The sequence below is a fragment of the Acanthopagrus latus genome, chromosome 14 (assembly GCF_904848185.1).
Source record: "Acanthopagrus latus isolate v.2019 chromosome 14, fAcaLat1.1, whole genome shotgun sequence".
Taxonomy (NCBI): Eukaryota; Metazoa; Chordata; class Actinopteri; order Spariformes; family Sparidae; genus Acanthopagrus; species Acanthopagrus latus.
Window position 1 is genome coordinate 17,737,915 of NC_051052.1, and position 27,838 is coordinate 17,765,752.

At 42.1% G+C, this 27,838-nt stretch overlaps 1 protein-coding gene and 1 long non-coding RNA gene across 4 annotated transcripts; one reads left to right on the forward strand and one right to left on the reverse strand.

Moving 5' to 3' along the window:
• Nucleotides 1-637: 637 nt before the first annotated feature.
• Nucleotides 638-22,091, reverse strand: LOC119032786. Its single transcript, XR_005079033.1, has 3 exons — nucleotides 21,978-22,091; nucleotides 1,011-1,091; nucleotides 638-924 (listed from the first exon to the last, which is right to left on the reverse strand). It is a non-coding gene; the product is annotated as an uncharacterized LOC119032786 (long non-coding RNA).
• syt10 (synaptotagmin X) lies at nucleotides 10,333-23,861 on the forward strand. Of its 3 annotated transcripts, XM_037122321.1 has the most exons (8): nucleotides 10,333-10,809; nucleotides 11,338-11,731; nucleotides 15,754-16,315; nucleotides 17,973-18,093; nucleotides 18,402-18,573; nucleotides 18,782-18,911; nucleotides 20,239-20,248; nucleotides 21,985-23,861. In XM_037122321.1, the coding sequence occupies exons 1-8, from the start codon at nucleotides 10,608-10,610 to the stop codon at nucleotides 22,008-22,010; spliced, it is 1,617 nt and encodes a 538-aa protein (XP_036978216.1). In that variant the 5' UTR covers nucleotides 10,333-10,607; the 3' UTR covers nucleotides 22,011-23,861. The 3 variants fall into 3 exon arrangements, with proteins under 3 accessions (XP_036978216.1, XP_036978215.1, XP_036978214.1); XM_037122320.1 differs by lacking the exon at nucleotides 20,239-20,248 and having other exon boundaries at nucleotides 10,336-10,794; XM_037122319.1 differs by lacking the exon at nucleotides 20,239-20,248 and having other exon boundaries at nucleotides 10,337-10,809.
• The last annotated feature ends 3,977 nt before the right edge of the window (nucleotides 23,862-27,838 follow it).

Consider the following 27,838-nt stretch of genomic DNA (forward strand, 5'->3'; position numbering starts at 1 on the left):
GAGCGAATACCTTCTATCGCCGGTTAATTTGTCCAGTTTTTCTGATGATACAAGCCAAAACACACAAAGTCTTTGTGTTCTTTTACCTCGTGAGGCTGCAGCGACCATGAGCCGCAGGTTTAAGTGCAAAACACTTGGGGGAAAAAAAAAAAAAAACGGTGGTAAACTTTGTCTAACCCCTCGCTGATGCAGTGGCTTTAATCAGAGAGATACAACTGCAGACAGCCGATGATTATAATGATTACAGAGGCCCGAGGTCAGCCTTGATATTTCATATTGAGTGTACAGTGAAAGAAAAGATTGGTACGGAGTGAAAAGCAGGACACGGCTGACAAATTTCCCTCTTGCTTTCAGCACGTCCACTCTACATTAAAAAAAGCACGACTACAGAAAATCTAATTATGTGCCAGTAAGACACAAACGTATCATCCTGGGTGCTGAGGAAGGTCTCAGACTAAATATTTTTTAAAAATCTAGCTTCCTTCCCCCCCGTGTAGCCGCTTGGTTGAGGAGGTCACGGTTCATTTGACGCAGGAGAGGCTCTGCACACGACTCCAAGCTCAGGTAATACATTAAAAACAGCACGGCAGCCGCTCCTGGACTAATGTGTTAATGTACTGCAAGGATCACCGTGACGTCTGCAGAATCTACATCTTGTTTATTGCTTCATTTATTTATCATTTCACAATATTTGTTATTATTCCACTCCTGGTTTGTCAGCCAGTCTCCTGTGGGGTTGCGATAGGTGGAATGCAGATGATGCTCTATATGTATGTAAGTATAATGTGTAATACGTAAATGTTTGACAACTGTGGAGTTAAAACTGTCTATTTTAACATTCATCACATTCATTGACATTCAGATGGATCTACATATCTTGAGGGAGTCCCCGGAGAGAAAAGCCTCGTTCACACACCCTGCAGCCTGAAAGAACGGATCTTTTAATTGACAAGGAGTCTGTTAAAGGAGCAGTCCGCCCAAAAGTGAGAAGTCAGTCATTATGTGCTCACCCTCATGTCAACGGGAAGTCAGGTGAAGTTTCGTTGTCCACAAAAACATTTCACAGCAAACCGGAGGTGCAGCGTTTTCTCCTAAACAACAGAAGTAGACGGAGCCTGGTTTTAGAAAAAGTAAAACAAATAAAATAAAGAAGAAATGAATGAAACGGCTCCACACAGCTCATCCATCTCAATCCAAAACTGCTTTGAAAAGCTTTAAACTGGGAAATAAATGTATATATCATATATATAAAGTGTGAGGATCCAGGAGACGACCGAGCAGGCCGAAGCGATGACAAGTGGCGTCCGACCCACATGACCTTCTCTCCACTGCAGTGACCTGGAAGAGGGCGGGATCACGCATGATAATTAGCAGTAAAACAGAGATACATCACATTTTTACAGAAATACAGATATAAGGAGATAGTGAAAAGAGAGGAGAGCCAATGATCCAGTATGACGATCCATATCTGTCAATATGTGAGGCAGCGGGAGAGGGAGATGGTCCCAGGGCATCCATCAAAAGGGAGCCTGAATGAAAAGAGAGGAGGAGGAAGAGGAGGAAGAAGAGGAAGCTAAAAAGAGTGGACAGTGAGAGAGCGACACAGCTTGACATGCCATTAACTCACACACCCACTTCTGATGGGATTTGCACTAACGCTTTTAACTTAGCAGCTACAGTGAAGATTTTCGTCTTGAAAAATCAGTGTGAATAACTTCGTCTCTGCCGACAGGATCTGAGTCACGCCAGCGGATGTTTTTGAAGAGACCTGCGGACGTTTCCAGCTGTTTTTGTGGTGTCAAAACTCTCCATCTGTGATCATGGCAACCAAAACTGGCTTTTATAAGGCAAACCGTGGTGCTTTTCTCACCCTAGCCAATCGGTTATTGTGCCTCATCTGAAGCGGAGCGGAAACACGGCGCTGCTGTGACAAGAAAGAAATAAAAAATTCAACCCAAGCTGCAACACAAAGACAACTGAACTTGAACCTGTGGTTTTGCAGAAACATACTGAGCTCACATCTATTGAGTTCGTAGGTAATGACTTTTATTTCATTATGTTTGCTGAGGAACATGAACGATCTGCAACATGGTGGGAAACCGACTCTCAGCAGGATGCAGGAGGCAGGTGCAGCACCTTCCTACTGTCCTTTTATCTTAAAATAGATACAAGCTGTGCTGCGCATACGTTTAATACAAAGTCAGGCCACCTGTTTGAATGCCACATTTTTTTCCCTAAGATTCACTGATTGGTTTTCCCACGCTGAGAGAATTAAATGCGGCGGCAGCGAGAAGAGAAAACTCATCAGAACATGAACAAAATATGTTGCTGTTAGAAGAGAGAAACAGTCTGTTCTTAGTTTCTCTGAACTCTCAGAGGTAGATGTTGTTTTTTTTACTCCCCTGCATGTGTCTGAATGCAGGACTTGTACTTGTCGTGAAGTATTGTCACAGCGTGGCACTTTTAATTAAGTAAAGGAGCTGAACACTTCCTCCACCGCCGCTCTGCACCTCCCAAAAGAGCTTTTATGAAACGTCCCTTTTTCCAGGACCTTTCCTCGTCCAGTAATGAGCATAATTGGAGCCATGCATCTAGCTGGCCCTGGTGGTCCAGGCTCCACTGTAATGTGAATTAATTGTGACTGTAGTGAGCAGCCTCTGGTTAAGATAATGACTTCACCTGAGGGGTCCTGAGTGGCAGCGAGGCAGAGGTAATTGTTCCGAACATCCCAGTGAGGCGCTCTCAGCGTGATCAGTCACCGCTTGCCCGAGTGTGTCCACGGCGAGATTGTGAGTGTGTGCACCAGTGTGAAACAGAGATGAAGAGACGGAGGGTTTGACTTATTATTTCATACTGAGGATTGTCACAGAATCAAGCACCGTAAAGCTTCAACATTACCTGCTGTAAACCTGGTGCAGCTTATTTATGGTGAACGATGCCATCGAACAACTGATAAGCTGTGAATGAGTGTGAGTTAGCAAAGAAGCTAATTTTTGAAGTATAGTAAAACATTTTTAGGGCATCATGGACGTTGTGTATGTGACTTAATTATTAGGCAAGCAGTTGTGATGTGTTGGTGCTAACACTTTAGCTTACGAGCAACAGTGAGGATTTGTGCTTATAAAGGACGCGTCTTCATCATTTTGGGAGCTCAGGGTTTCCCGAAAGACTTTGACGACATGTCCACAGAAGACAGTTAAAAGAGGTAAAATACTCGGAAAAAATATGTCTTTCTCATGTCGAAGCTGCACATTTACATGCTAAAAATGGGAGTTTGACTTTGAATCCATGTGGCACAAAGTGGAAGGACAGAACATGAGAGCCTCCATACAAACCTGCTGCGACGAACGACTGCAGGGATCCATGTGCAGCGTGGCTGTAAGCTGTGTGACCGCCATTATTTATTTAAAAACATAATGTGAAAATAGGCGCCACGTATATATTTTTCCATACGGGCATGTGGAGCTGATTGGACTGCTGCAGAGGGAGCACGGCGATGAAAGATGCCTGACCGCTGCGGATGCGAGTGCAGACCTGGCAGTTAACCTTTAAATGGCCTAATTAAACTGCAGAGCCATTAGGAAATCTGTGATTAAATCAGACCTGCTCCATGAGGGGAATGAAAGATGTCTTTTTAACAGGTTAACTGCCAACAAAGACTTTTTTTTTTTCTTGAACAGGAAGCCGCTAAATGTGTTGCGACCTCTTTTTGGCAACATCGATTGTTTGATCACTTTGACCTTCACCGCGTCAAACGCTTAAAAGAAGACGCTTTCAGTCGTCACGCTTTATTACAACGGGCCATGACGCACTGCAGGTGTTTGGTTAATAATCTGTACTTTTATATCAACAATGTCTCGGTAATGAAGTTAAGTCACTAGTAAGAGCAATATACCAGGCTCCCTTACAAGATGTGTGATTTTAAGAGTTGTTGCATCATGAGGAGAAACTTAACAAACTTTCTGAGACAGCCACTGCAACGTTTAATTCATCAGTGCCTTCTTATAAAATCGGCATTAAAAACAGCAAAACTGCATTAAGATGATTCTTGCCTTGGTAAGATTTAGTTTGTTTTTTCATGTGCGTTGCAGGTCCCAGCAGCTGTTTGAGCACACTGTTCCTGTTGATCATTTACACTAAATTTAATAAAACCTGTTGATGGTAAACATGAATTTTTACACATTCGGTAAGTTCTTGGGAGAACAAAGTGGGGAAAGCCACCAGACTCCCTTAAAAAAACACTAAATTTTGAGACTTTGGCGTTAGGAAAAACTGTGTAATGTTGGAGAAATGCTGCATACAACAAATTCTAAACTATTTAGGCCCTCTTGTTAATTCGGCAAATATTATACATGAATAGTTTTCTTTCCTTTGAGATCCGGTCACTTGAAAAACATTTAGTCACTGGCTCTCCCTCTCTGACAAACACACATTTGGCTTTTATCCTGTTTGTTTGTCTCTGCCCTAACATTAATTCTGGTTAGTAATTTGAGATACTCCTATAAAACTCACATTATAACTTGAACCCTTGCCACCACCAACTAATAACGTTCCTAACGTACCATTTTTATGTATCTGATCTCCTGGAGCTACCAGTGAATCATTTATTCAAGCACTGCATCGTGTCAACATCAGACAACTCTAAAATAAAACTAATTTAATGTCGACACTGGCGTCTTTGAGTGTACTTTCATCACTTTTTCAGCGCGAGGCCACTAAAAAAACTGAGTGCAGAACATCAAAGTGTCTCTTTTCCTCATGAGAGGTAAAAACTATATATTTTCATCTCCCAGTCAAAGCGCTATATTGATATTGAAAGTGGAGACGCCACTCTCTGGAGTATGTAAACATCACAAATTAGTCTCTGTCTCTGTTGCAGAGGCTTTTAAAATCTGCACTCCCAGCTCTTCTGTAGCTTCAAGTGTTGTGACAATAATCAAACACAAAACAGTCTTTTTCGGAGGGTGCCACGCGGGTCAGCCGGGGTGTCATTAAACTGTTAAGTGACAAATGGATCCAGCCTCACACATCTCGCCTGGAGAGACGAGCGCTGTGTGACCGAGTTGTTTCTTTGTGATTCTCTTTTCTACCAGTGTGCTTGACATTCACAGAGGACCAGCTCTCTTCTCCAGGCTGTGCTGATGCATCCAGTTTTCTGATGATGGTCTCGTTGTCTCCAAAATACTCAATTACCGCAGTAATCTCTGTGTTGTGCTGGCTGTGTTTTGTTTGAGGCAGCGGCACAGCGTGCTGGAAGCCACCCATGTTCCCGCTCATGAATGTTAATGATTTAATCATTTCTCACTGGCAGCCTCTCTTAATGTCAGCCAATGTAACACATCATGTTCTTAAAGCGTGTCTGTCGCCACCAGGCTCCTCAGCCGCCTGCTCGCACTGAAATATCACAACAACATAACACGGACGATGGTGAAACACATTTCTTTTTGAATCTGGAGTTAGTTTGTCGACGCCAGAGAACCTGCTGTTGTTAAAACACTGGAAGACAGACGGTGTTTCTTCCTATATTTTCTCTGCTTGATAACTTTGAAGAACTCTGCTCCTTATAATCTTCAGGTGCAAGTACAAGAAGCTGAACATTTTGTACCTCCTCTGTCAGAGATATGAACTCTTTGAGGCTGGCATCTCGGCGGCCTCTCCGGTGGCATTTACCGTGACATTTGACACTCAGACAGAGGTAAACACAAGTAAAGTTTCGAAAAAGAGATATAACCTTTCCTGCAACAGCTCGGCTCACAAAGTGTCTCCGCCGGCGGCATCACGCTGTGAAAATCTGTTAAAGACTCGCTCTGTGTTCGGTTGTGTTTAGCCTTGGGCTGGATATTGTAAGTGGAAGCACAATTCTCAAAGCTTAACAATCTCCCATTAAATGCTAATTCATGTGTTTAGTATTCCTCACTTTTTACAACAATACCCTTGTTAAATCTAGTGAATCTGGGGTTTAGTCAGTTGTCTGGATTGCCAGCAGGAAAGTGTGGAAATTGTGGTTATTTTCCAAAGCTGAGAGCAAAGTTTGAGATGTTTTAATCTTCTTCTTGATTACTGGGAGGCAATTTCTATTCCATGAGCTTTGCAAGCATAAAAACCATAAACAATTCTGCCAAAGGTTAAATAAGACAGAAGGTTACCGACCATATTACATTGGCACTTTGTGTAAGTTTGGTATGTGCGAACAGCGAATCACGTTAAATCAACCGGTGGCGAGAGCGAGAGAGCGAGACGAGTGAGTCACGGCAACGTTTCGTCAATCAGTCCAGCCACCTGGAAACACTGTCACACCTCCTTTTCTCCCGATGGACAAAAGTTACAATTCTTACGCCCACTTCATTACTTGAACGCAACATGTCATTAGTAGGCACTTTGCTGATGCGGCTGACAGTCTCAGACAAACATCTTGTGCGGTGCTCTCGAGGCATCTGGGTGATCTGGGATTAACGATGGAGGGTGAACTGATGAAGTGTGAACAAATCACCATCCTGAGAGGGAGCTGAAACAGATTCATCTTGGTTTCTTCTACCTAGTTTGTTACAAAAATGAGTCTGTATGAGTGATTCAAGAACTGATAGCAACGTTAGTAAGTATTTGCTGACTGCGACTGAGGATAATACGATTATTACAGGAATAATACAAGCAGCAGTGTGTCTCTATGATCCTCTTACTCCTTAACGACTAACTCCGAACTCATCAAATACTTTGGAATGAGACTCAAAAATCTACTTTTCTTACAAACAGGACCTTTAAGGTGAGTTTTGTTAACAAAGCCGGAGTCCAAAACCCAAAATGCAGGTAATAAAAAAAGCTGATAGCACAACCAGACTGAAGAAATCGAAAAAAAATAAGAATACAAAACTAAAAAAAAAACAGAAAACCACTGGAAAAAAACGTGAGGGGGGGACGACACAAATCACAGAAACCAGTTGGGAAAAAGACAAAGACAGGAAGTGAACAAGTAAAACGTGACACACGAGGCAACTCTTTCAACATAAAACATGACGTAACAATTTCATTTTAACATCAACTGGACAATCGATAATAAAAACAACTCCTGAATTAAAGCTTTTTTTTAACCAATCCTTTATGTAAGAGGGTTTTTGCTCCCAGGGTGTTCTTGTAGGTCCTAAAACAAGAATAAACCCACTTTTTTTCCACCAGCAGTTATATTATGATTCAAAGCCGACGTAATTGTAATTTCAATCAGTCCTGCGAACTCACGTCGCTAAAAGGCATATTAGGTGTTCCAAATGTTCTGCTTATTTCTTTGTGTTTGGGACTAAATAACAACGGGGCAGTTCAGACGGTGTGGGCAGTGATTACTTTTGTGTTACCACGCTGGCATTAACATAATCACAAACTAACCTTTAATCATCTGGCGTTCCCACCGTTCGGCTCTCCCAATTAGTAACCTATAACTGCCATTTAGAAGGCATTTTCGAGTGGAGTTGATATTCGAGCAGGACTTCCAACGTCCCAGCAGGCTCGGCCGCGGCACAAAAATGCTGTTTACGTCCCTTCACAATGCCAGTCTGGAGATACACAGAAGGACGCCTCTCAATTTATTTACTGTTGTCTATGCCAGACGCTTTTATTCGCGTCTCTCAAAATAAGAACATTTGGGAGTTGGAAATAAGCCGCCATGGGAGGTAAAGCATTCTGTGGACAAAGTGATGCACCAGTTGTGTTGAATACAAACAAGTGCGACAAAAGGTCGTCATTACACGGAGAGTGGAGTTATCCGCGACTGCAGAATGCCACAGCAGGCAAGCAGATGTTTCAATTATCGTGTCCTGAAGCCCATCGTCCTGTTAAACGATTATAATCCACACAGTCCAGACTGCCAAACTGCTGGCTGCACGCGGTTCATATCAATTGCATGATGTTAAATTGACTCTGCGTCGGCAATCCAGTTCGGTACAGCAGTCGATTATTTGGCCCTTCTGTTGGTTAGTGTCTGATTCAGGAGGTCTGCCAAACTGTTTTTACGGTTTTGGCCTCATGAGTTACAACAGCGCTGGGCACAAGCCTCAAAACTGTGACACACTGGAACATTTTATTTTGTGAGATGGTAATCAGTAATCAGAAACAAGCTAGAGTGGAAAAGTGGCACCTTTATGAGGATGTATTGCTCACTGTGAAAAAATGAAAGGGACCTTCTGACCCTGTTTGGTCCTGGGCACCAGTGAACCATCAGTGTCTATGCCATTAGCAGATTAGTCTATCAGCAAACATTGTTTTGGTGAAAGATTCCAGCCAAACATTCGATACTTCTAGTTTCTGCATTGTTATCGTTATCTGCTTTCCTCTGTTTTACATCGTTTTAAGTTGAATATCTTTGTTTTTAGGCTCTTGGTCACACAAAACAAGCTATTTCTGCAGAATGAATTTTACGTGTGATTCTTCAAAACCACAGATAAGTTAAAACTGCACATTTCTTTATGGGCCATTCCAACGGTCTGTCTTCCCTGTTCTGTTCTGGTGAGGTACTGGAGGAACCGTCGGCTTGAAACTCTTTCAATGCAGCTTTTCTCTCTTTTTCCCGACTTCCAGGTTCCCGTGGCTACATGTCATGAAGTGTATGGTGAATATCGGAAATACAGGCTGTAAGGACGGAGCTCCTGCAGAGGAGGCAACACCGCAGGAGCTCTGTGTTAATGTCGCGAGTTGTGACGGTGACAGAAAATCCTTGAACTCACTATGCGTTTTCTGCAGTTGCTGTGGTTGTGAATAAAACACATTCGATTGAAGTTCTCACAGAGACATTCAAGTATGAACCATTTTTCTCTGTTGGTGGCTCATCGATGACATTTTACTTCTCCCTCAAAAAGAAGCCAAGAATGATTACATTCAGCAATATTTAGCCCATTTATTAATGCTATTAAAGTTACAACAGACCTTACTATATCCACCAAGGAGGTTATGTGTTTGCCCGTATCCATTGGTTGGTTTGTTAGTTGATTTGTTGGTTGGTTGGTTGGTTATTGGTTGGATTGTCAGCAGGATTACAGAAAAACTGTTACAGATATCTACTAAACTTAGATGGAGGATTGGTCTCAGCCCAGAATTGACCAAATTATCCCATCAAGGGACAGATCCCGGAATCGTTTTCATCCCTGTTTCCATAAAGTTCAAGTAACCCAAATTCTACGACAGTCCTGCAGTGGCTGAAGCCGGTGAGCTAACAGTAGAGTTTGTGATTTGTCAAGCACGCGTCGCCATGGTTATATGATGCAAGAAATTAAAAGAAATGGCCATACTTATACTTCACTATGAAATATGAAGAGAACAAGCTGTGAGTAATTACACAGTGTCTCAAAGGGCAATAATAATTGTGTGAAAAACATTAAATTAAATTGATTTTAAGAGCGATGAATTATGACTCTCCTTTTCAGACGGAATAATTAGTCGTTCAGATGTGTTACAGCGGCCTCCGCCATGTAGTTACACCACCTCTGCAGCCTGCTGATAAGACTTTGTCAAATAATTCACATTTAGTGTTTGGGTGGTATATCATCTGTAGGCTCATGGCGTGATAATCGTCAGGTCAAGCGAGGGTGAGTGTGAAATTATACTGGGAAAACTGGGAGACGAAATCAAAGATACTCAATTCTGACACTTTATACAGAATATACAGAACAAAACCGTTGGAGTTCATGTTCATCTCCTGCAATTAGTAAGTCAGGTGAATTGGAAAAGATGATCTGATATGAAAAGACATAAATTACACCTTTTTGAAGCTGAAATCATCAACATATCATCACCAGAGCTTGTGCATCCACTTAAAACAGGATGCATGCTAACGCTTTTAGCTTAGCAGAATGCCAACAATAGTCACTTTGTCTTTTCAAATCTATTTTGAACTTTGATTCACCATTTTATTTTTTTTTTTTCTGTTGTTTTGTTACATATTACACAACTCCCCGTCCACTTCAGTTGTTAAGGAGAACGCTGCATCGCTGTTTTGCTGCAAAGCTCCAAACATTTTTTGCAAGATGATGAAACTTCACCTGGCTTTTCATGGAGAAGACAATGAGTGAATTTTCCTTTTTGGGCTGAAATGTTCCTTTAAGTGTATGTACTAACTGCACAAATCTACAAAAATATATTATTTCTTAAGCATTAACAGCTGTAATCATGTGGCTCTACTTCGAGTACTGAGAGGACAATGACAAATGGGTCTCTTAAAGAGACTGTAAAGGTTTCCAGAATAGAAAAAAATAAACGCAGTCCATCTATTCTCCCTCTTGCATCACTTGCTACACTCCTCGGGGTCACATGGGACAAAGACTGGCTGGGGGATGGGAGGACTGGAGCATGTGTTGGGAGGAAAGGCGGGGACAAACTACTCATTACTAGAAAAAGTAATCCCGTTACTGCCACCAACTGTCAGGACCATCTAGCAAACTGGTGCGCACTGCTATTGGACGTGTGGAGGGCTGGGCTCCAGCGCCCCGCCGCCCCGCCGCCTGTTATTCCACCGCAGCGAGCGCGCACGGCCAGTCGTCCCTCGGTGCGCACTGGATATGGATCAGGACGCAGCGCGCCTCCCTGCTGCTGTCTCCCGCCGCTGCGGCGCATAGAACAGAGGTGTCCAGATGAACCGCCGCCCTCCTGGCTCCTCCGGCGTGCAATGGCTTAACAGGAGAGACATGAGTGTCCGGACGGAGGACAGCATCACCTTGTGCCAAAGGGCTCTCCAGATCGTTACGGAACTTTGTCTCACGGGGCACGTTGACCGGGAGAAATGCTCGGATATATTCCCGCTGGAGAGCAACATACCAGGTAAAGGACACGCAGGTAAATGGAACAAAGTCATTTTTATTTTTTTACTCAAATTCATGGATTTGAATGGTTCCCGTGAAAGAAATGCATGTAGTAGGAGAAAGTAAACATCAGCTCTCACTTGTTCAAACTTATCGTATCGCGTTGAACAGTTGTGGAAGTGTTTCTCTACCTGTTACGCATCTTTGCTGCAGCAGAGCAGACTGATGAAATAGCAACAGGTGGGAAATAGACTGAGCTGAAGTGATTATCCTGCATCTCTCTCTGTCTGTTTTTCCCCCATTCTGCACGTTGAAAAGCTGCATTTATAGGAATTCATGGCATTTAGATATTGATTAGAAGGGAAATGTCAGGAGCAGATGTTGATGCCGAGGAGCTTTTATGACTTTATATTGTCCTGCTTTTATCAAACAGGTGCCCCTTCTTTCTTACAGCTTGCTTTCTCTCCCTTTCTCTCCCTCTCCTTTGCATGTTTGTCTGTCATATTTCGTCCCTCGCTTGCTTCTTTATGTGTCCCTGTCCTCCTCTATGGGTGACATGTAGACATCTCTATTAGTCTCCTTGCTGTGGTCGTGGGTTTCTGTGGCCTCGCCCTGTTGGTAGTCTCTCTCTTTGTCTTTTGGAAGCTGTGCTGGCCCATTTGGAGGAGCAAGGCTCTGCCAACCCATGTCGAAAATGGCCTCCACGTGGGATTCCCCGACATGCCTCCGACTGCATCGCCGCCGGTCACCGAGTGCAAAGTGGCTGAGGTGGAGAAGAAGTACCCGCTGGAGATGAAGGTGAACGGGCGGAGCACTGTGAAGCTCCTGGAGGCGGCCATGAAGATCAGCCAGACGTCTCCGGACATCCCCGCCGAGGTGCAGACCGCCCTGAGGGAGAAGCTCAGCCAGCAGGCTAAGATCCAGAGGCAGACCACCGAGCCAACCTCCTCCTCCAGGTACCTCACATGAACCCGCTGCAGTCACATCCCCTCCCTCCTCTGAAGACAAAATAGTGGTGACAGGCTTATTTCCCCCCCCCCCCCCCCACACATGCTTACAATGAGGGCACAATGGCAGCATTTCTGAACCCACAGACACACAAACCAAAGCCTACAGGTCCTGATAGTTCGTGACAGAGGGGCCACTGCCCTTGAGGTGGTCTGGCACGTGTCAGGGACTGGCTGGTGACCTTGAAACGCCGTTGCACATGTTGCATTGTGCCTTTCCTGACCAGAAAAAAGCCCCCCTGCTCCCCCCAACCTCCTGTAGGATCGTCGGTATACGTCTCCACGCTTCAGTTCCAACCCTGTAATCGCTTGTACGTGTGATTCAAGCTGCTATGGTAACGGCGGGAAGCAACCCCAGTAATTAAACAACCAGCTCTTGGTCCTCTTTGTTTCCCAGCACTGTGTTTTAACTACGCTGTCCATAATTAGCAGTGCTGTGGGGTGGAAGCTGTCATGGTGGAAGGTTGGGATTGTGGTGGGACGCACCAGGCAGCTGCGCTCACTTTCTCACAGGAAGGGTTAGTGACAGTAGCTTTGGTTTGTCGCTAGGTTCGTTAATTAAATTATACGGAGACTGAGGTATTCATAAATTATACACCCACCAGAGAGGCCGAAAGGTCGGAGTAAAGATTACAACGCCTACTGTCTCGTTCCTTCCACCTCCTCCTCTGACAGGGACTCCTGATGTGGATGGATTATTTCTCCTTAGAATTACAATAAAATGTCAATAACACCTACAGCGTGCAAAAAACTCCCAGCTCAAGACCGAATACTGCTTCAGAGCCAGTGTTAGTGGCTTAATGGAGCGATTTGAAAGATAAAACCAGAATTTTTGTCTGAAATGTTTAAAAGAAATGTTAAAAGATGAGTATTGAAGTTAGTGTGCTAACCAGCTAACCCCAGCCTGTGCTGTCTCATACTGACAATGGGGTAGTAAATATACATTAAAATATCAGGATTTGAAACTTAGATTTTCCTTAGTAAACAGAAAAAATAACTGTTTCGCCCTTTCAACAAACTAAGACAAGCTGCCTCGTTAACACATTGTAAAACACCTCATTCGAACGAGACATTAACTCATAAAAACAGTCTTGATCTGTCTTTCCACATCGCCTCAGGTTTGATTGATAAAATCCTCAATTTTCACTGAGCAAGATGTGAAAATGTGGAAATCTGACTCTGTCACTCCTCTCTCGTCCTCACTTACTGGACCTTGTCATCCCAGAGGTCAGAGTCGTGGTCAGAGATGCTGTAAATCGCCTCCATACTGTTGTTGAACTGACCTCAGTCCATCTCGGTTGCTGTGTTCAGTCCCGGTTCAGTATCCATAGTGATCCGAGGTCCCAGTCCAGACAAAACTAGGGGCGCTGGCTCCATGGCTAAATGAGTCATGTGCTAATTAGCTAGATGGATAGCTAGCAGTTGTTGGTTACTCTGGTGATATTCTGCCTCAGTCTACAAAATTAAACCTTTTACAGCTCTGTTGCTTATTTTTCATCTTAAAGCAACATTGTTACTTTTTTTTTTTTAAACCTTATCTTATCTTATCAACATCATCTTGATGGTACAGTGTTGAGTGATGAGTTTTGTAGTCAGCACCTACATTATGACTGACATATTGTTAAAGACATGGGATTTGCCCACAAAATGTCAATTTTTGTAACGTTGCTTCAAGGTACAACAACAAAGAGAAGATAGATATCATCTTGACATTTTCAACTAGGTTCTGTATCTTCAGAGTCAATTATTAGACAGTACTGACTGGTTGTAAGAGATGATGGCTTTTCTAACTTAGTTTTTCTTTGAGCTGTATTTACCAGCAGACCAATTATGCCAGTGTTTGGGCTGCAACTAATGATTGTCCGTTTATTGTTTGTACTGCAAAATGACAGAAAGTGACATCTTCAAACTGCTTTGGTTGCAGTCCAAAACCCCCAAATATTTAGTTTACTATGATATATTACAAGGAAACCCATTATGGGTAACTACTTAATCATTTTTTATCAGCTTGTGTCAGCTTTAATTTATGGACGGCAAAGAAATGTTGGCCCTCCTTGACAGTAAACAGTCAGCACATGATATTAATCACGACTGGTGATTCTTCACCAATTATTTTGAGGGCAAGATTTAGTTTCTTATCCGTCTAAATGAGACAAACTACTTTGCACAAGTATAATGAGCTCTTAATCTTATCATTGAGTCATTTTTCATTTTTAAACATTGTGATTAGGTATCCACAGAAGCCCCGACGGCAAGTGAGGATTCTTTTTTATTTTTTTTTTATTCTGAGTCTCGTCTAAAATTGTTTTCTCTCCTGTGTTATGACTTGAGAACTGGTGGCTAAAAAAGGTTTCAGATTTTTTTAATTTCGTTTATCTGTGAAAGCTATTAGAGAAAAAAGCTTTGGCAAGAGAAAAAACATGTTGTTAATTAGAAAAATGATACTGCTACAAAAAAAACAAAAAAAAACACAGTAGAGAAAGCAATTTAGATCAAATCATCATCGTTGATCAATCACGTTGCCCCTCAGGTTCTCTGTAGGTAGCACCAGTTTTTGGACAACAACAAAAAAACAAAACTTTCTGAATTTCAGTGAAGTCGCCTTGCCTCCAACTTCTCTGTTCAAGCTCATGAGGACATTATTGATCAGTGAAAGCAATAAAATCATGGTTATGTCTCAGGTGTTAGTGGTGGATTTAGTGTAATCCCCGGTGGATTGAGTGGATGTTGTGGTTTAAAGAGTCTTAAAAGTGAATAATACAACTTCACACAGGGTGCAAAGACAAACAGTTGTTATCTTCTGTGATTTGTGGTCCGTCCCTGCTCCCAGACAACGCGCAGCCTTCCGTGTGTTACAACACTTGAGTGTAGCATTTATTAATTTTCAGCCGTGCATCCTGTGCCATATCATCTGTGCCACAGCTGTCAGATCGCTGTGATTGTCTGGCTGTCAGAAAGAAGGGCTTGTTGCTAGGTGACAAGATTGGGGAGTCAAACACCGCAGGCTTTTTTTTTTTCCCTCTTCTTCTTTTTTTTCCTTTCTTTCCCGCAAGATATCAACTTCACAGAAATTTGCAGCGTACAGGTGATTCCTCCGGCATTCGGTGCTTAAATGTGAACGCTGGAGATGGGTTGTCATTTTTCTCAAATCACAGTCGATGGAGACAAAGTGGAGGAAGTGGTTCAGTTTTACCCCCCATGCACCTTTTGATTTGATTGTCTGGTACTGGTAAATTCAGCTGTGTTGTGAATTTTTCCTTGGGTTGTCTACAAAACCTTTAGGCACCTTTACCTGCTTCTCAAGGACAACATGTGTATCATATGATTAGCCAGGTTAATGTAAGAAGTTTCACCCCCACTAGGGGTCACCAAACCTTCTTGGGGGATGGTGAGGCCTCCTTGACATTACGGGTGGATGAAAACTTTATTAAAAAGAAATCACAGGGAATAATCTGCTCAGAATATATCCCGATGGTGTTACAGCACACTTAATCTGTTGTCCTGTGCTGCTATTGTTACGGTTGGACTACAATCTGACATATCCCTTAAAATAAGTCACTTAAACAGGGGTCATCAGTTCACTCAACAATAGAAAGGGCTCAGGTTGGACGGAGGTCGGGAACAAGTGGTTTTACTCACCGAAATGCATCAAGCACACTGAAGGATATCCCTCGGAGTCATTACTGTTGAGCCTTGAAGCCACCTGAGGCCTCGGACATACCAGGTGTTTGTTCAGTGAATATTTCTGTGTCTGTTCTAGATTTTTGTGCTTCTATCCCTGAAGACTTTGAGCTATACTAACAGACTGTAATATGTCAAAACACGTTCCGTGAGCGTCACGTTATTATGCATCATGCTTCGTAGTTGCACCTCTCTCCTGACAAACCGTTAACGCCCATCATAACAGAGCCACTCATGCATAACTGTGACGCTCGAGACATTTACCCGATGCCCTTTACCCTTTTCAACAGGCACAATTCATTCCGGCGCCACCTGCCTCGCCAGATGAATGTCACCAGCTTTGACTTCACCATGGACACGGTGCCGCTGCGACAGTCGTCGACAGCGAGCATCGGAAGGATAAAACCCGAACTCTACAAGCAGAAATCTGTGGACTCGGAGGACGAGGCCAAAGGGCCCGTGGAGACCTGCGGAAAGCTCAGCTTCTCGCTGCGATACGACTACGAGGAGCAGGCGTTGGTGGTGAGAATCCTCAAGGCCTTGGACCTGCCCGCCAAAGACTTCACGGGCACCTCCGACCCGTACGTGAAGATCTACCTGCTGCCGGAGAGGAAGAAGAAGTTCCAGACGCGCGTCCACCGCAAGAACCTGAACCCCATGTTTGACGAGACCTTCTGTTTCCCCGTGGTGTACGACGAGCTGTGCAACCGCAAGCTGCACTTCAGCGTCTACGACTTCGACCGCTTCACCAGCCATGATATGATTGGCGAGGTGGTGGTGGACAACCTCTTTGAACTCTCCGACCTCTCCAGAGAGGCGGTCGTGTGGAAGGACATTCACGCGGCGACTACGGTGAGTTGCCGTTCGCACTTACACGCCGTCCAAGTCCTCACACCGATGCCACGTAAGCGCCAGAACGAAAAAAGACACTTTTTTTTTTTTTAGAAAGGTCTAAACATGAAGCATTGCACTGATTCACTCCTGAGAGCCTCGATTCATCAATGACGTTCCACAAAAGCGGCAGCATCTCCCAAACACTGCATAATTCTTCGGGGAAATGCACTTCATCAGCCAGACGCCCACGCACATTTTCCACAAACTGCTCGGTATTCTTCACTAATTATAGCAACAGAATGAAATTATCTAAACACAATATGATACATGAACCGAGCTGTGATACGTTTAAACTTTATAAAGTATTTATACGAGCAGCGTGTTCAGTAATCAGTAGATCGTGTCTCCTCACATGAACTCGTTCTCAAGAAAGATGTGGTCATTTAGCCCACAATGCATTTCACTCCTACACGAATGCTGATCATGGTTTACTCAGTATACAGTAGCCCTCCGTGGGCTTTATTGAAAGCAACAGAAAGAGCCGCATGTTCAGTTTCACGTACAGAACGACTGGAGGTGATTCTTTATGTCTCTGAAGGTGCTCTTTGGTAGGAAACACATTAGTTATGAAAAGAAATAAATTCCAAGGTGCTTCTCTGGCAAAAAGGTTGAAAAGCTAATAATAGATTTTAAACATTGTTGTTGTCAATGTCTTTGACAAGAGTTTCAGTGTGAAATAGTCGTCTACAAAAGGCTCTTTAACCTTTTTACCAGAAGAGTGCCGAGGATGGAGCGAGGTAATACAGGGCGAGGCCACTCTCTGGTATGCTTTTAATACTGTTCTGTAACAGTACATACAAGATGAAGAGGCTAAGACAGGCTCACAAGATAGAGGTTAGGCCTGTGACATGTATAAAGATGGACGCTGTAACAGCTCCCCAAGATTGAAGCCTGAACATCTCTACAGCTCCCCTGTGGCTGACTGCAGCAGAGGCTGTAAACCGCTCCTTCCTTATTTGTTAAAAGCAAGTGGAGACTCATCGTCCATCATTATGTGCTGTATGTCACGATGGATATTCATTTTTCCACCCATCCCGGGGCTAATAAGGCTATTGTATATTGTAAATTGTAGATATTACTTATTGCAGATCCATTGCCAAAACTCTTTAGAGGATTTTACATCATTACATTAGAGAGTCATGAACATTTCCGTCATCTATGTGAATGTGCAGCCATGAGAAATAGAGAAAGGTACTTACAAAATTAGCCACAACAGTCTGCTGCTTTCACATGACGTGAGCTAATCCACAATATAAAGAATGTAAATTATGCTGACATGGTTGATGGATAAGATTTAAGTTGTTATACCTCCTGTAACTCCTCTGCCAATACTTCTGGATTTATATTGGTTGGGTTTTTCATTCTTTAAGTGTGTGTGAGCATTTCGAACATTTGTGGGCAGAGGTGGCTATTTCCACTGCCATTTCCAGCGTCATTGAAGTATCACAACAGCCAGCCACGCCATGCTAATACATCGTTAAGCACCACTTAACAAAATCCAATCTCCTCAATTTCCTCACCTGTGTGTTTCTTTGTCGTGGCATTTTTTGCTGCACACAAAGCGGTGAGAGCATTTTAAAAACGGACACAATGTCTCCCCCTCTTTCACCTCCAGGAGAGCATCGACCTGGGAGAGATCATGTACTCGTTGTGCTACCTCCCCACAGCAGGGAGAATGACCCTAACAGTCATCAAATGCAGAAACCTCAAAGCCATGGACATCACAGGCTCCTCAGGTAACCCGACAGCAAATAAGATGTGCCTCACATCAAAAGCACATGCTGAGCCATAAATCAAACTTAGCTGAAACGAGACAGCGGGAGGCCACTTAGAATGGAAATGGGGACCGAGAGAAGCCGGGGTGGGGGACAAATTATTGAAGTCAAAAAAGGACATTTTTAGTATTTCATAAAACTTTTGCACACCTGTTAATGGCGGCTCTTCCCTTCGTGTTAGTTTCTGTTGAGAACATCCTATCAAACTGTAATTTCCTACCTATAAACAACTGAACATATTATTAAATGTCAGCTGTCGTGTCTCCCAGACCCTTATGTGAAGGTTTACCTGATATGTGATGGACGGAGGTTAAAGAAGCGAAAAACAACCACCAAGAAAAGCACACTCAACCCGTCGTACAACGAGGCCATCATCTTCGACATTCCCCCGGAGAACGTGGAACAAGTCAGTCTGTCCATCATGGTGATGGATTACGATCGGTGAGTGAAGCAGTCAGTAAGAACTGTACATGCAGTATGTGCTGAACTACAGCACCAGTCCTAAATCTTTCAGAAGGTTTGTAATTGTGTTCAGATCGGTGAAATGATCATTTTCTTGCTCAGCGTGGTCTTGATTTTTATGTTGGCTCGCGGACTGCTTCATTGTGTGCATCCGAATGTGTGTTAACGTGTGTTTCACGACCAACAGGGTCGGACACAATGAGGTGATCGGCGTGTGTCACACCGGGCCGGATGCTGAGGGTCTTGGACGAGATCACTGGAACGAAATGTTGGCTTACCCACGGAAGCCCATCACACACTGGCACGCTCTGGGAGAGGTACAGTCTCATGTTTACAGAGCTTTGCAGAAGCTCCTGAATGTCACATTGATCCCAGCTCCGTCCCGTTGAGGCTTTAGTTAATTAGTTTCCTTTATGTGTTTAATATTGTTGGGTTTTTTTAACCTTTGGATTTCTTTTTAAAAACCTAAATCAGCAGCGTAGCTGTTTTTGTTATGAATCTCAGAAAACACTTGAGAATGAAATCTGATGGAAAACTTAACAAAAAAGGCAAAAATTGAGGTTGAATGTCACCATTTATTTTCAAAAATATATATTTTAAAATATTTCATCAGCAGTTGTTTTTCTCATGACTTACTTTTACTGAACATATTCATATATATTCATATAAGTTTTGGATACATGAAGACATACAAATCCAGATGAAAATGGGTTTAGTCCCATCTAGTCTTTCTAAAAAAGTCGAGGAACTTTTCTGTGACAATTACCAAAAAAACAAAACAAAACAAAACAAAACTACAACAACAAAATTGCTTGAAGGGACATTTTGAGATTTTGGCTGTTTTGCCAAGAGTCATCTGAGAATATAGATATTAGTTTAATCGCTTTAGGTTCAATACAGATATTGCAGATGAGCTTTGAAGGGAAAACAGGCAGCTTTGGTTTCTCAAAGGTGCTGCAGTACCGTTTCAGGTACATGTAATTTAAATCAAAAAGAGATATACAGAGAAGTGGGTTAATACGTAGCAGAACAAGGTGCCTAAACTCAGCATCTCAGATGTCATGTCTTCATAGAGAAGTTGCCAGCTTTGCCAACTGACTCTTGGATTCTTTGGTATAGTTGGTTAGTTAAAGGGTAGCTCCACCAGTTTTACACATTAAAGTGTGTTTACAGGTCTTGGGGCGTTCTACTGCACATGTGAAAATAGCATAATAAAGCCTTTTGTAGCTACAGAAGAAGCATGCTTGTAATCTGATAAATTGCCCCCAGTGATGTCACTCGGTAGCTAAATTGCATTGTGGGTAATATAGGCAGCAGTCCACTAGCATTGCGGACACAGTTTGAAAACAAACGATCAAAGCAGAACCAGAAATATTGCATTCTTCTTCCTTCAAAACCTGACGCCTACATTACCCACAATGCAATTTAGCCACTGAGTTACATCACTGGAGAGAAGCTTCCTCTGGAGCCACAAAAGGACTTTAAGCTCCCCAACACCTGTGAACACACTTTTACTGTGCAAAATTGGTGGAGTTACCCTTTAATAACGTAACGTGTAAATACTGAGAGGCACAATGCAATTTCATATTTTACATGTTATCAATGTTTCTTCCTCTTTTCCTCTACTCTTCATCTGACGAATAGGAAAAAACAGGTGATTACTCATTTTTTAGTGGTAAAACTACTTCATGTGCTTTGTTTACAACTGTCATCATAGGCAAAACCCCATGTCCTCTGCAGCTAAACACTGTGCTGTAATAAGGAGAGGGGAAGACAGTCAACTTGGATTATATATCTCCTCTTGGGGAAAATTGCTGCTGTGCAAAATGTAGCATTCAATGGTAACACTATCAGAAACATGCTCGAAAACATTACAATCACACAGCAGGTTCAGAAAATCCGACAGCTATTACGGGGCAATTTATAGACTGACATCTGCTCAGAAAAGTACAAAAGGGTTTTGTGTTTGGTTTGAAATGGAAGCTACGCGTCTTCATGAGAGTGTCTGAAACATACGGAGCATGCATAAACAGAAGAGGATCCTGTCGCTAACAATGTTTTGGTAGTTTTTGTGAGTGTGTGAAGGTGGATGCAGCTTTATCTCTTTCTCTCCATCTGTGCAACATGCTGGAATTCATTGTAACTGCCTTGAATCCAAGCTGACGACAGGAGCACAGACTCAGGCCCACAAAGGGGGGGCGGCTGGGATTCATACCGAAAGATAGATTTTGTTGGCAGTGTGTTTAAAGGATTGAGTCATTGTCTGCATTTCCTCATGCTGGTGGAAAACTGGGTGAAAAATTTCTGAGGCTTCACAGCCAAACAGCACTGAGACATTCTCCGAAACAACTGGAGTAGATGGAGACTTCAGAAATTGAAATTGAAAACTGACTAAAAAAGACTGTCGAGCTTGTGCACCACCGTCAGACGGGATGAGCACTGAGGGGCCGTCCACATGGAAACGCTTTTGTGTGTAAACGCACGTGTTTTGAATCGTTTGACCTTTTAACCCCACGCCGTCTCAACAACAACAGCAACAACAATGGCGGACAACATGCCTATTAGGGTTACTAGGACAAAATGTTGACTACGCTGAGCAAAAAAGGATTATGGACAAACAACTAGCCATTTTCATCTTCTTCTTGTTGTCTTCGGTTTCTCCTTCTACTGTTTGTTTACAGCGCCCAAGCTTCATGCGCAAGCTCCATCTCTTCTCCGTTTTTGGTGAATTTCAAGCGCCACCTATAGGCCTGAAATCTGAACTACAGCATGTCGAGTTTTTTACAAAGTTCCGTTTGGATGCAGATATTCTTGAAACGATTTTAAGGAAGACGGGGGAAAAGAGCTTGTTTTGGTACATGTGGCTTAGAGACTAAAGTAAAGATACGATTCTGCCGGGCGAGCTGTCAGGAGCCATGTGTGCTTTATTCTCCCCATCTACTTCCAGTCATTTAGGAAAATGGTGTCTTGCCGTGAAGCTCCAGAAATGTTTTGTGGACTAGAAAACTTCACCCCACATTCCTTGAATTATTCATTTACAGGCGAAGCATTCCTTTAAGACCGCGCACAAAATGTAAGACCTCGTCATGGCATACAAATCACACGCAGTTACAGAGTTAAATTCGTCTTTTATGCTGTGAAAACATAACAACCCAACTGACCCGACTCTCCTGTCAACTGAGGACAAATTATCACTGTAACAGTTTAATAAAAAATTCTATATTTCTTGCCACATCCCCTGTGTGATGATCTGGCTCTGCTGCACTAATGCAACTCTTTTGCCTATGATCACAGTACATCCTGAGGATTAGACTAATAACCTGCTCTGATACCACAAAAGGACGGCAAAGCCTCTATAACGTGTTGTGTTTTGTGATATTTACCTTGCAGTGGCCGGGCAGAGCAGCAAGCTTTGAGAGTCAAGCCTCGTGTCCTTCACCCAAACCTCCACAGACACCTTGAGGCTCACAGGTAGAGTGACGACAGCACCTCTGTAAGAAACCAGACGTTTGTTAAGAGTTGCTGGGAAGGTGTGTTGAGTCTCTCGTGAGCATGTTGTATGAAAATTAAATTCATCCCGACTCGTTTCTGTCGTGTTCACGCAGGTTTTTGTTCAAATTGTTTTCATTCACTCATCTTGAACTCTGATTTTTCAAGTGCTCTACAGAGCTGGCTATGCACAGCACTCACTGTCACTCAATTCAAGGGTTTGTTTTTCATACATCTGCTTTGAAATTCTCAGAAAGGCTTCATTTACACAGACCATATGAATGGCAGGCCTCGCTGCAAGAAGTCCTCAGCAATTCACTTGAAGCTGTATCACTCTCAATACGTTGAGCAACATTTTTTTCTGGCCCTAAGAGCTCTTTAGTGAGTTAGCATTTTACATTGAAATGGCGCAAAACTAAAGGGCTGCACTGCTCATTGCCATGAAAACATTTGCTCGATAACAACAGTCAGTAGCTGAAGAATGCAGGTAATTTAGCGACAACAAGGGCTGGGTGAGTCGCTCTTAAAATACATCAGTCGCAACTGTCAACGACGTGTAAAAAACGGCCATTAACCAGCCATTGTTACCTACAAGGGACGTCAATGGGACTCTCAGATGTAGCAGATACATGTAGCACGCATATGTACAGAGAGGTCAAATCACATGTGTTGGAAATAACTTTAAATGTGTTTCTAAACACCTGACAAACACAGCAGATGAAATTCAGAGCATAAAAACAGGGCTTTGGACGCACATGTGCCCAAAAATCTGTGATGTCCGACTGGGCGTTTTCATTGGTCGCACTGGTACACCTGATATTTTTATTCAATTTTAAATAAAACCTCTAAAAACATTTTTTTTAACTGAAATTTCTTGCTCTGTGTGCTGTAATTTAAATGTAGAAGTGAAGAATTTTTTTTCACCTTTATTCCTGTCAACAGGCGTCATTTGAGAAAGAAATGGAATGTGATATTGGGCGCACGTCTATGAAAGAGTTAGGTGCACCCCTGCAACCAGTGTAAAAAGCTAGTCGGGAGCCAGAAATCACAAATAGAACTTGAAGCATACGGTATTAATCCCTTTATTGCTTCTATAACGCTGCAAATATCCCTCATGAACGATTCGATATTTAGGCTCCAAATTCTATTTTACAAATTGGCTGTAAGAACATAATGAAATTTTTATAAAGGGATGTCAATATCTTAATTATATTTGAAGAAACTATCAAAAAATAGTTTAGCAACCATCAGTAGGCACAACAGCAGGGCTGTCAAGCTTTGCTCTCCTCGAGGTCACGCTGCAAACGTTAGCATTTACAGCTAACTAGCTTCGTGCCTACAGTAGCAATCTAACCCAGGCTTACTTCCAGGGCCAGGAGCATTTTATAGCTTCTTAAATGTGAAGTTACAGGTTAAAAAAAGAAATCCCTGTTCACAACTAGCAAATCGACTGTGATGTGTCATGTGCAAATAGCTCGGAGGACAGAAAGCTTGACGGGGTTAGCAGCAGAAAACGAAAGAGGATGGAGATTAGCGGCTGCGCAGATGGTACAGAGATGAAAATCAAATCTCAATTTATCCAAACTTATTGTATGTTTTGTCACCACTTACAAATTCAGGGAATTATAATCAATTATTACAAACGTTACACATTCACTCAAACATTTATAAATGTTATGTATATTTTTTTACGTTAAGCCATATGAAATTAAATTCAATGCATCTAAGACAGAACATTGACTCAGCTTCTACTTACACGTGAGTAATAAGAAAAAAATCAACATAGCAAATAGAGAAAAGGCTATGTACTGTTAACTTACTTGCACATGCATAATGATGCTTTCTTTCCCCCCCTGCGCTGCCCTTAAAGATCCAGTGTGTAGGATTTAGTGCCGTCTAGTTGAAACTAATGACCAACTGAATACCCCTCACCTCCTCCTCCCCCTCCCAACATGGATGTTTTAATGAGAACCTGGACACAGCCTTGGAGCCGGAGTCACATCCATATTATGAAAGGTGTTAAGTGGAATGAAGCCCAAAATAACCCAGATGGCAGAAAAAAGTACATCCACCATTTTACAGACGCTTCTTTCACAGCTTATGGGTCTTTTAGGGCCTGATGTTGTAATTAAACAGTCCGGCCACTAGTTAAAATTAGCTTAAAAGTGTGTCTTTCTTGAGCCCCTGTTGAGTTTTGTCCATTCAGGTCTACAGTAGAAACATGGCGGACAACGTGAAAGAGGACAGGCTCACTCAAAATATCGAATAAGCAAATTCTAAGGTAACAAAAACACAAAAATCCTTGGTTTCCAGTGAATATACACTGATAAAACAATAATTACAACATTCAATATTTCTGCCAATAGAGCCTCTGCATCCTACACACTGGACCTTTAATATAAAATATATATATTTTTACTTGTAGCATGCCTTTCACCACTTTAAAAACACACCTATCGAGGGAAAATGTATGAAATGAATATGATAGAGTAAGTCCAAATTTTAAACATTGTGTTTACATTTGTACATACAGTATACTTGTCAATTGTATATATGGAAAATTGGAATTAAGAAGTTGCCGTGAATTTATGAAAAATAGAGACATCACAATGTATTTCTATTGTTTGGTGATTATTTGAACAGCTCAGACTTGTAATGGAGTGAAATTTATACACGTCCTGTAATAGTTGTGAACAATTAGTCCGACTGGACACCCAGTGAAGCCAACTCTATCTTATCAAGTTATTCCATGTTTAGGAGTTTAGAGCTTTGAGCTGTAATCGTTTGCATATTGGTTGAATCTATATTGAGCAAAAACAACTGCGGTTGCTGTCATGATGTGTACAGTTTGTGATAACTTTTGTAACAATTTAAAGTAAACATTTGGAATATGATTTATTGTATCTGTTTCATATGTATTTTAACAAAATAAATAAAAAATGAAGAGTCACATCGTGTCTCTTTCTGTCTGGGAAGGTGGAATTAATATGTTCATCAAATTGTTTTTGAAACAGCATTTGTTGCATCAGCTTCTCTAACCTGACTAGACGGTTCACTTCATCAAGTGAAACATGTGCAATGGGTTTTCTGTCCAACAGTTAAATGGAGATTAACTTCTGTACTAGACAGTAAAAACTGAATGTTTCATTTTTAGAAATAAAAATGAAAGATTAATTAGGATTATGTTGTTCACCAGCAATGCATTTGTGACTTTCCTCGACAAAGGTTTCTGCATCTCAACGCAAAATACTTTGGATTTTAGTATCGGAGGTGTTCTAGTTTCCATTTGTAGTCTGAATTATATTGACGGATCACATTTAATCGGGCTTTGGTTGTATGCAGGTAAACCTGATCTTCTCTTCCAACAACTGGCTGTGGAGCTGATACAGCGGATTGTGAGCTGTAGTTTCCCCAGTAAACACACCGACCTCTTTAGCTGTAGAAGCTGCAGTGTACTCGACCAGCGGCAGACACACAGCTGCAGCCCACCCGGCCTGTCTGTTCGGCTTTGCCCAGACTTTATGGCAGTGATGAGCAACTCTAGAGGATGAGTGAGAGCATAAGGTTGAGGTTGGTGTGTTTACTGGGGCTACTGTAGCTCATGAGCTTCCATGTCACAACTGAAAGAAAAACAGACATAACCACACTACACTGTGAGTCAACAGTTTGAGTCAAGCATAGGGAACACATCCAACAAAGTAGTAAAGCAGGTCTTGCAAAAACAAGCACAGGTATCTGTAACGATGTCTTGCTGCATTGGTTGTTACGGTGAACAGAATAATGGTGGTCAAAAAAAAAAAAGTGGCAATACTTCACAGCCTGTGTCACCTCACTGAACTCCACACCTGCCTCTTACAGTAACCAGTGGGGCAGAAGTCGCAGTATCACATCAATAGGAACCATTTTAATTACAGTTCTGTCAAGGCTCTTTGAGCGTTGTCTGCTGCCGCCTTTGTTAGTGCCTTTCACCATGCTGTCACGGAAATAATTAGAATAACTTTTCCCTTTCACTGGAGTGGCGAGCAGCAAGTGTTTAAAAAGGCATAATTACTCAGACTGAAGAGGCTTTGACTTTTTCAGAGTGTTGAACACCAGAACAGAAACAGAAATGGTAGAAAGAAAATATTTAGAGTGCTGGTCCCTTTCGTTGTCATTAGAATTTAGAAGAAGTTATTTTTCCACATGGTATGAAGATATAAACAAGCTGGTAAAGCAGCATTCTTTTCCAAATTCTTGATATTTCTCTCTGAGGTTTTATTTTTTTCAGCTAAAGCATATAATAAATGTTACATCACCAATCCATGGAGCGAGGCAAGGCCTTGAGTTTTGTGAGATGCTTTTAAGACCCTCAAGACAAAATAAAAAAAAGCGTGATGGTCCCCTCTATCTCATCTTGCATCCGTTTGATGGTGTAACACAAAGGGAACATTTTGATCTTTCTTGCAGCGTGACATGAAGCACAACTTCCTTTTGATCCACGGTATTGGCTAGAAAGAGACAAAAGGGGGATGTTGCATTAGTTTCCTTGGCAATGAAGCTGCCCACTCTTTGGATGCTAAACCCATATTTAGAGTGGAGTTGTATCTTTAGTTAGCGAGGGCTAATAGCTCCATGTGGCGATGCATGTTATTAAAGCTTTGTCATTTCCTGAATGGGTATTTCTGCTGGGTCACGCTCTTTGAAGACTTAGGAGGAGATTGGATTGGTCTCGTGGGGAACGTCAACACGGCACCTGCAGGATTTGCTTCAAATTGTCAACACAGAGGATGTAAATAAAGATGAGTGCTTATTTTAAATAGTGGAGTTTTAGATGTTGAACCATCCACCTCAATTTTATGTGTATAGAAGCTTAGATTCTTGTGTTTCTGTTAATTAAAAGGATAAAATCACGTCAGCCAGGTACAATCAACAAACAAACAAACCAACTTGCCTGCAAACAAGTGCGTACACAATTCTGGAGCTTCAGGGTGTTTAAGTAGAGTATCGAACACCAACAATTCATCTTCTCTTAGTTCCAAATGTCCAGTAGATCTGTGTCAGTATTATATTGCATAAACGGCAACAAAATTGCACCAGACTTCACTGTTGAAAGCAAGCACCACTGAACTGCAATACAGAGTTACCCAAGATGGCTGCTTACCTCTAAACTATTGACTGACATCCTCATTTGACCAGTTACGATCTTTAAAACGCACCCTCTTGGCCTGAAACAGCCAATGAGTGATCTTATATGAAAAACCCACCCTCTCTTAATAATTGACACATCCTTTAACCAATGAGATTTCACATTTTTGAATGCGCGGGTATATACATGGATTTTTTTTATAGCCCCAAGCTAGGAAATTATGCACATTCATGTCATTTCATACATTTTTCTCATTTTATAGGCTGTTTTTCCATGTAAGCACTTGTTTTTGGTTACTTTAGCAAATGTAAATAAAGGACTATAATGGGTTTCATGCTCTTATTTCTCTCAGGGGTATTTTAAGCTCATAAATTGTCATTCTTTCCCCAGGCACCAGGATATTTAATTGGAAAAACATGTGTAAAATGTCAGTTTTCAGTGATAATAGCGTCCACTTTCAACTTAGTCCATCTAAGATGAATTCTGTGGACCCAGTATGTTTTCTAGCTAATAAAGGTAGTTACAGGTCATCTCATCAGTTAAGTGTGTTTGTACTCTTCTGAACGTTTAGGTGAAAAAATCAGAACGTAACCTTTCAGCACCGTGTCTGTACTCCAAATGGTTCAACAA

Coding starts and splice junctions, on each gene's coding strand:
- syt10 (XM_037122319.1), top strand. CDS start 10,608: ATGAACCGCCGCCCTCCTGGCTCCTCCGGCGTGCAATGGCTTAACAGG. Junction 11,732..15,753: donor GAGCCAACCTCCTCCTCCAG/GTACCTCACATG, acceptor CCTTTTCAACAG/GCACAATTCATTCCGGCGCC. Junction 18,912..21,984: donor ACTGGCACGCTCTGGGAGAG/GTACAGTCTCAT, acceptor TTTACCTTGCAG/TGGCCGGGCAGAGCAGCAAG.